At 39.0% G+C, this 9,246-nt stretch overlaps 1 protein-coding gene across 1 annotated transcript; it reads right to left on the bottom strand.

Moving 5' to 3' along the window:
* Nucleotides 1-6,582: 6,582 nt before the first annotated feature.
* On the bottom strand, nucleotides 6,583-8,973 carry LOC118995661 (ubiquitin-conjugating enzyme E2 variant 1-like). The gene is made up of 2 exons (XM_037058774.1): nucleotides 8,807-8,973; nucleotides 6,583-6,730 (listed from the first exon to the last, which is right to left on the bottom strand). The coding sequence occupies exons 1-2, from the start codon at nucleotides 8,971-8,973 to the stop codon at nucleotides 6,583-6,585; spliced, it is 315 nt and encodes a 104-aa protein (XP_036914669.1).
* Between the last annotated feature and the right edge of the window lie 273 nt (nucleotides 8,974-9,246).

Consider the following 9,246-nt stretch of genomic DNA (forward strand, 5'->3'; position numbering starts at 1 on the left):
AACTTTACATATGAATGATACAAATGGACTTCGCAGAATAGGGAACATAAGGAGGCTTGTGGGAAATGGAGGGAAAAAAATCTGTGAACAATTATTTGACTCAGAGGATAAGAATGTTGTAAGTATGTACACCGTTCTGGGACAAGGGTCTTTAGCAATGAAATAGTTAACCATGGAGTGCATGCAGACAGCAGCTGGAGGGAGTGTTTACAGTGCAAGGCAGGAAGTGTGGAGTCAATGACTTCTGCTGGCCGGAAAGAGTGGAGGGGGAGGGGGAGGGAGAGGAGGGCCGGGTGCCTGGAGCCAAAGATTTCTAGTTGTTCTCAGCCTGGAAGACTTTCTGGTACAAACCTAAGCCAGAGATTAGCCAGAGATCCTTTCCCATTGTTACAGAAAGGATGAAAAGGTGCTGAGTGCAGACAGAGTGAAGCCAAAGTTGGGAGGTACAGGACTTGTGCCCAGAACGTCCAGCATTTGTATGGAGAGACTTGAAAGTAGGAATTGACAGCCTTTGACATCTAGAAATACACTTGATAAAGCCTTCCTAAATAATAATCATAACACCTAACATTTATTTAGCAATTTTTGCATGCCAAGAGCTGCATTAAATGTTTTATAATTGTTATCTCATTTAATTCTTGAAAATTTTATGAGGAGAGTGTTTGTTTTACTCTCTCTTTTTCCCTCCTTCTCTCTCTCTTTTCCTGTCTCTTTAAATCCTCACCTGAGATACATTTATTGATTTTCTTTTAAAAGAGAAGGAGAGAGAGGAACATGGATCCGCCTCCTATATGTGCCCCCACCAGGGATGGAACCTACGATCTACGTATGTCCCCTGAATGAGAACTGAACCCACAAACTTTTGGTACACGAGACAACACTCCAACCAACTTAGCCACCCAGCCAGGGCAATACTGGTTTTCTTCATGTGGTCTCCGAAGCCTAATACTTGGGAAAGTCACAGGAAGGCACAAATACTGAAAGATTTCAGTGCAGAGCCAGGCAACAAAGCAGGATCTCAATCAATACTCAGCGACTAATTCACTGTCATAAACTTCCTCATAAAGGATTCATTGATAGATACCTTTTACCCTGAAAATTCAAGCAAAACAGAGATTCAGAAGATTTGAGAAAGCTAACATAACCCAGTGGGTATTGCAAATTGTAAAATTTCCCTCCCCTGCCCTTTTTCCCATGCCAGCAATTTTTCCACCCCATGAAGATGTTACCATGCAACATATATTAATCCATTCATTTGTTTTAAGGATCGAACTAAAATCTGTTTGCACATATAAAATGCTGATTCCTTTCAAGGAAGACATTATGAAGCTGGGAAAGTTCCTAAGTAGAAATTCCAAACCAAAACAAAACAAAAACAAACACAAATGAAAAAACAAAGGATAGAGAACGACCTCCAGGGACTTGGACTCTGAGCCTGAGGCCTGTGGTGAAGACTCAGGAAAGTGGGAATGATCCCATGTCCAGAAGACAGAAGAAAAGTGAGCTGTGTGATTGGACACAGAATTCTTCATCAAATCCCACACCCAAAGTGTACCTGACATGAACCTAGAATCCAGTAATTTCAAGATACATACAAAAACATTATGTACAATGCTATACACTTGGTGCCAAATTTATGGAATCTTTTGTCCAAAAAATGGTGCAGGCCAAATATAGAAATTGCCCCCCCCCAAAAGGTTTATATTCAATCCTAAAATCCACAATGGGTTATTTAAGAAATTTAAAAGTGCTTGAAGGCAGATATGCGCCTGACCCTCTATAGTTGGCATGCTGGAGGGAAGCATGCTCAAGAACAAAAGTTCCTATTTCTCATGTAAAATACTTTCAAATGTTTATTGAAACATAAAGAGGTTTCTTTCTTTTTTAATTAATTAATTAATTAATTATTTATCTTTAGAGGGGAAGGAGAGAGGGAGAGAAACATCAATGTATGGTTGCCTTTTGTGCGTCCCCTGCTGGGAGTTGGCCTGCAGGGAACTGGACTACAACCCAGGCATGTGCCCTGACTGGGAATTGAACCGCGATCCTCTGGTTCGCAGGCCCTTGCTCAATCCACTGAGCTATACCAGCCAGGGCATATAAAGAGGTTTCTGTGTCTACCAAAGGATTTCCCTAGAAAACAACATTGGTTTAATGTCTCCAATTGTATTTGAAAAGTAAATAAGTGAATTTCATTAATGCCAAAATATACACACTTCAGAGTATACGAGAGTACAAACTTATTTTGAAATAGAAGAATAACGAACAGAAATATAATACCTGAGATGCATGGCAGCATTTAATTTTCTAACATTAGGTTGAGTGTATTTCAAAACAGAATGAAATCCAACTCAACTATGATGGGGTTTCTTCTCAATCCACAATGGTTAATTTAGTGCTGCCACAAAATAAAAACATACTTGCTAACATGAAAGTTATAAAACTTCCACTTTTATAGATATAAAAGTTGCAATTAGTGTGATCTGTTATATTAAAAACATATCAATTAACCATGTTGATTCATACCCCCAGTATATTTCTTAATTTTTAAAAATCACTCACTTTCTAAGGAATATGAAATATTTCTTTTTGAACAGATCCCAATTTGTCCCATGCCTGCGTGTGAGGCAAACTAGGTCTTTCTACTGATTTTACCAGAATGATTTTATGATATACACCTCCTCACAATTTTTCCCCAGATAAAAACTGTAGCATATATAAAAGTCCAGCAATAGTTTTTTTAAATCTAGTAATTAAAAGCAGGACTGCAAAGGAGGGAAGTTCATGCGAGAGTTCTTCACTGTGAAGTCTGGTTTTCCTGTGAAGTAGAATTTCATCAAACCGAATGTGTTATGAATTTTAAATGTATTTGATGCTGAAAGGGAAAAAATAAGTATGCAGTTCTTTCTTTCAGGCTTGTCTTTAGATGTGTCTGGTTATTACCCTGGCAACCCTTACAAATGCCAACTGACGTCAAGAAAAGAGGAAAAACACTGCTGAGAGCGTGCACTCCATGCATTATAGATCATTCTGAGGACTTAGAATTCGTAGGCACGTGCAAGCACTAAATGGCTTTAAGATGAGCACAAGCAATCCTCCACTTTACAAGCATTCTTCATAAACTTTTTATGGAGTTGCAAATCTGAAAAGAGCATCTTTGAGTTTTTAATTTAAGCAAAGCACAATTCAACTATTGGCTTCGTTGTTCTGTCTTAGTAACTGCCAAGTCTACTAAAATGTTGGCACTAGTAAATCTCATAAACAAATGAAAACTGCCCTTTTCTCTTGAAAGTCTATTTTCCCAACAGTTAATTATTTAAAAAAAATTTTAGTCATAGAAAGTTGACAACACTTTTTAATGACCCCCCATTTACATATCACCCAGAGTCTTCCAGTCTGCCATTAGCATTTTACTTTATTGGCCTTATCACATATTTATCTGTCTATCTGTCTATCTGTCTATCTATCCATTTGTCCCTTTATTCATACTTCCATCCATCTCATTTTTTGATGCAACTCAAACATCAAAATTATAGGCATGAATATACTTCCCTCTAAATATTTTAGCATGAATATCATTAAATACACTTCAATAGTTTTTCTTTTGATAAAATGAAAAATAGAAACAATGAAATTCACAAGATTTAAGTGTACATTTGCTGAGTTTTTTTAAATGCATAAAACCTCTTGTCAAGATATAAAACATTACTGTCACCCTTGACAGTTCCCATATGCTGCTTCCCATTTACTCCCCACCCCATCATCCTTCATAGGCAACTACTCTTGTGATTTCTGAAAGTATGTTTAAGATCCTGCTAATAAAGCTGATTATTTCTAAGAGCCTCCTCCCTCGAACCGTCCCAAGGAATTCATTCATCTTTCAAATTGCAAGTGCCTATGTTCAGTGCCTGTAGTATTAGTGTGCCCGACATTTACTTTGCCTCTGTCGAATCTTTCCCCCAACTTCAACCATGTAACACAATACAGTACCTCCAGGGATGAAAGGCAAAATTAGAACATGGTACATAATTTTCAAGGGTCAGTGAAAAGTGAAGATGCAAGACCCTTGTTCAAAATATATTAAGAATTGGGGAGTGGGAGGAGGAGAAGGGGGCAGAAGGTACAGAGAATAAGTAGCATAGATGGTAGGTGGAAGATAGACAGGGGGGAGGGCAGGAATACTATGGGAAATACAGAATCTAAAGAACTTGTGACACATGGACATGAAGGAAAGGGGGGGAATGATGGGGGAGGGGTGTGCAGGGTGGAGGGGAGTGAAGGGGGGAATGGGACAACTGTATTGGCATAATCAATAAAATATAATTTTAAAAAATGTATTAAGAATTCCAAGATGGTGACAGCCAAACATTAAACTAAGTGCAGAACGCTTCTAAGCATAAGGCTTTTTGTTTTCTTTTCTTTTTAAAAAAATTTAATCTTTATTGCATTTTTCCCACTACCATTTAGTCCCTTTATACACCCCTCCCCACAGCCTCTCAGCAATCACCACACTATGGTCCAAGTCCGTGAGTCCTTTTTCCTTTTTGCTCAATCCTTCTACCCCCTAACTGCCCCCCACTAGCTGTCATCCTGCTCTCCATCTATGAGTCTGTCCCCATTTTCCTTGTTAGTTCAGTTTGATCATCAGATTCCACATGGGAGTGAAAGAAATCGTATGGCATTTACCTTTTTCTCTAACTGGCTTATTTCACTTAGTATAATGTTCTCCACGTCCACCCATATGGTCACAAAAGGTAAAATTTTCTCCTTTTTTACATCTGAGTAATATTCCATTGTGTAAATATCCCATAGTTGTTTCATCCACTCATCTACTTGGGCTGCTTCCATATCTTGGCAAGTGTAAGTTAACACTGCCATGAACATAGCGGTGCTTGTGTTCTTTTGAATTAATGTTTTGTTTCCTTTTGATATATTCCCAGAAGTGGGATAGCTGGGTTGAAAGGCAGATTTTTAATTTTTGGTGGTATTACCATACTGCTTTCCACAGTGGCTGCACCAGTCTGCATTCCCACCAACAGTGCAAAAGCATTCCCCTGTCTCCACATCCTCACCAGCACCTATTTGTTGATTTATTGATGATACCATTCTGATGGTTGTGAGATGATATCTCACTGTGGTTTTAATCTGCATTTCTCTGATGATTAGTGACATCAAACATCTTTTCGTACGTCTATTGGCTATCTGTATGTCCTCTTTGGAGAAATGTCTATTCAGGTCCTTTGTCCATTTTTTAATTGGGTTGTTTGGGGTTTTTTTTTTTAGTTTTGTAAGTACTTTATAAATTTTGGATATTAACCCCTTATTAGAAGTATTGATGGGTATGTTTTCCTATTCTGTAGGTTGTCTTTTTATTTTGTTGATGATTTCCTTCGTTGTGCAAAAACTTTTTAGTTTTATATAGTCCCATTTATTTATTTTTTTCTTTTGTTTCCTTTACCTGGGGAAATATATCTGATAAAATATTACAACAAGCAATGTCTGAGATTTTGCTACCTATTTTTCTTCTAAAGTTTTTATGGTTTCAGGTCTAACACTTGTCTTTGATCCATTTTAATTTATTCTTGTGTGTGGTTTAAGAAGGTGGTCTGGTTTCATTTTTCTGCACATATCTGTCCAGTTTTCCCAACACCATTTACTGAATAAACTATCTTTAGCTCATCATATGTGCCTGTTTCTTCTGTCAAATATTAATTGACTATAATGGTGTGCGTTTATTTCTGGACTGTCTATTCTGTTCCATTGATCTATATGTTTGTTTTTATGACAGTATCATTCTATTTTGATTACTATGGTCTTGCAGTGTAGTTTGATATCAGGTAGTGTGATTCCTCTAATTTTGTTCTTCTTTCTCAAGATTGCGGTTGCTCAGCATGGATGGAACTGGAAAGCATTATGCTGAGTGAAATAAGCCAGGCAGTGAAAGACAAATACCATATCATCTCACCTTTAACAGAAACCTAAACAACAAAACAAACAAGCAAGCAAAATATGAACAAAGACACTGAAATACAGAACAGGCTGACAGGGTCCAGAGGGAAGTGGGGAGAGAATCACAGGGGAAAAGGGGAAGGATTCACAGGAACAAGTATAAAGGACACATGGACAATAACTAAGGTGGGGGGGAATGGGAGGGAGTTGGGGGGCACTGGGGGTGGGGTGGGCAGGGTTAGGAATATAAGACAGAAAACTGTACTTGAACAATAATTAAATAGATCTAAATTAAAAAAAACTCATGCCTGTTTCTAGAGCAACTAAAAAAAAAAAAAGATTGTAGTTGCTATTCAGGGCCTTTCGTGGTTCCACATAAATTTTTGAAATATTTGTCCTAGTTCTGTGAAACATATCATTAGAATGTTTTTTTTGTTATAGCATAACTTATATATTTCAAATGGACAAAATTAGTATCATTTACAGTATCTTAAGATAAATTGCCTTTGAATGGGAGCATCCTTCCCAGTACTTTGAGGTCTACAAGATGTATCTAGAAAATTTACTACTGTGGAAAATGAGGACTGCTCACAGCAAATGGGGCAAGGGGTGGGCCTGTGGCTTTTCTTTTGATTAATTGCTGTAACAGTGTCCTTCAGGTGGTTGAAGGAGTTTCATATTTTTTTTAGACATCGTTAGGTGCTTCAGCTCCTGCAGGACAACTTTGATCCTATCTGAACCCTTCCATTTTGCTAGCACTGATATGACTCTTGGGTCCACCACTCCACTAGAACTATTAGCTCCATTCACATTAATATTTTGTTACAGATCTTCGAAAGGGGGTGTTTCTGGGTATTTAGGTGCACGTTCTATTTTAAGGCTGTATATTTGGTTTTTAAAATATATTTTATTGCTTATGCTATTACAATTGTCTATTTCTCCCCCTTTATTCCCCTCCTCCCTGCACACCTCTTCCCACCCACTTCCCCCACTTTAGTTCATGCCCATGGGTCAAACATATAAGTTATTTAGCTTCTACATTTCCGACACTATTCTTAACCTCCCCCTGTCTATTTTCTGCCTACCATTTATGCTTCTTATTCCCTGTACCTTTTCCCTCTCTTTCCCCCTCCCACTCACCCCGCTGATAACTCTCCATGTGATCTCCATTTCTGTGATTCTGTTCTCGTTCTAGTTGTTTGCTTAGTTCATTTTTGTTTCTGGTTTTTTTTTTTAGGTTCAGTTTTTGATAATTGTGAGTTTGTTGTCATTTTACTGTTCATATTTTTGATCTTTTGTTTTTTCTTAGACAAGTCCCTTTAACATTTCATATAGTAAGGACTTGGTGATAATGAACTCCTTTAACTTGACCTTATCTGGGAAGCACTTTATCTGCCCTTCCATTCTAAATGATAGCTCTGCTGGATAGAGAAATCTTGGATGTAGGTCCTTGCCTTTTATAACTTTGAAGACTTCTTTCCAGCCCCTTTTTGCCTGCAAGATTTCTTCTGAGAAATCAGCCGAGTCTTATGGGAACTCCTTTGTAGGTAACTCTCTCCTTTTCTCTTGCTGCTGTTAAGATTCTCTCCTTCTCTTTAATATTGGGTAATGTGATTATGATGTGCCTTGGTGTGTTCCTCCTTGGGTCCAACTTCTCTGGGACTCTGAGCTTCCTAGACTTTCTGGAAGTCTATTTCCTTTGCCAGATTGGGGAAATTCTCCTTCATTAATTTTTCCAATAAGTTTTCAATTTCTTGCTCTTCCTGTTCTCCTTCTGGCACCCCTATGATTCAGATGTTGGAACATTTAAAGATGTCCTGGAAGTTCCTAAGCCTCTCCTCATTTTTTTGAATTCTTGTTTCTTCATTCTGTTCTGGTTGGCTGTTTATTTCTTCTTTCTTGTTCAGATTGTTGATTTGAGTCCTGGTTTCTTTCCTGTCACTGTTGATTCCATGTACATTTTCCTCTATTTCACTTGGGATAGCCTTCATTTTTTCCTCTAATTTGTGACCACATTCAACCAATTCTGTGAGCATCCTGATTACCAGTGCTCTGACTGTGTGTCTGATAGGTTGGCTATCTCTTCATCGCTTAGTTGTGTTTTTTCTGGAGCTTTGATCTGCTCTTTCATTTGGGCCATGTTTTTTTGTTTCAGTATACATGTTACATAGTAAGGGGTGGAACCTTGTGTTCACCAGGGCAGGGTAACCCATGTCACTGCCTTGTGACTGTGTCTGTAGGGGAGGTGTTTGGGAGGGAACAATGATACTTCCTCTGCTCTCTGCTAGTTTTTAATCACTTCCCCCCTGCTACCCACAAGCAAATTGGGCCCTTCTGGTGCTGATTCCAGGGTGGGTGTGTTTGTGCATGTTGTAGGACCCTGTGGGCCTCTCCAACAAACCCTCCTATGAGGCTAGGGGTTTCTCCTGCCACCGCAACCCTCAGGTTTTTCAGACAGAGGTTTGAGGCTTTATTTCCCAGCATTGGAACCCTGGGTTGCATGGTCTGTCTCGCTCCCCAATTGTTCCCCCCAGTTTTTCTGCATGCCGATGTGGAACTGCCCAGTCTGCCAGCCACCGCCTTGCCCACCCTGGTCCACAAGCTGCTGCTTCACCTCAAGTTCTCTCTGCCCAGATGTCCATCTCCGCCCCTCCTACTGGTCTGGATGACTGTTTCCTCTTTAACTCCTTGGCTGTCAGACTTTCATACAGTTTGATTTTCTGGCAGTTCTGGTTGTTTTTTGTTTTTTAATTTGTTGTTGTCCTTATTTTAGTTGTGTGAAGAGGCACAGTGTATGCCTATGCCTCCATCTTGGCCAGAAGTCCTCAGGCTGTATATTTGGTTTTCATAAATTGTTCTTAGAGGCTCAATTATCATCCCTGTCAATCTGGTAAGTGTCACATCATCATCTTCTGGACCCCAGCTGACCATGCCATCTCCTACTCCTTTCTGACCTTCTTCGGGTTCTTCCAACAGTTGAAAATTGCAAAGAACTTTTACCCTGAAGCCTGTGGTGACTGCCATCTTGCATCGGTGTCCCATCATTAGAATTTTGATAGGAATTGGGTTGACTCTATAGATTGCTTTGGGTAGAAGCACAGGGCTTTTTCAACTGCAGAGTTTGCATGCTCATGAAGCTGGCCCCTGTTAAAATATTTTTCTTTGGAAAATGAAATATTTATTCATGTAATTGTATAGATTTATGAAGAAAAGTAACAGAGGCAAATGACAGAGCTAGAAATTCTTAAGGATCTTAGGATCCAACAATTTCAACATTTGCTGTAAGGCACACCAAAG

Source organism: Sturnira hondurensis, unplaced genomic scaffold (assembly GCF_014824575.4).
Source record: "Sturnira hondurensis isolate 20B ecotype Veracruz unplaced genomic scaffold, ASM1482457v3 Scaffold0010173, whole genome shotgun sequence".
In the NCBI taxonomy this organism is placed as follows: domain Eukaryota; kingdom Metazoa; phylum Chordata; class Mammalia; order Chiroptera; family Phyllostomidae; genus Sturnira; species Sturnira hondurensis.

Bases quoted from the DNA above. Each gene is read 5' to 3' on its own strand.
- LOC118995661 (XM_037058774.1), bottom strand. From the start codon at position 8,973: ATGGCAGTCACCACAGGCTTCAGGGTAAAAGTTCTTTGCAATTTTCAA. The intron at 6,731-8,806 runs AACAATTTATGA...TTCTAGTGGAGT, and splicing joins ATGATAATTGAGCCTCTAAG to GGTGGACCCAAGAGTCATAT.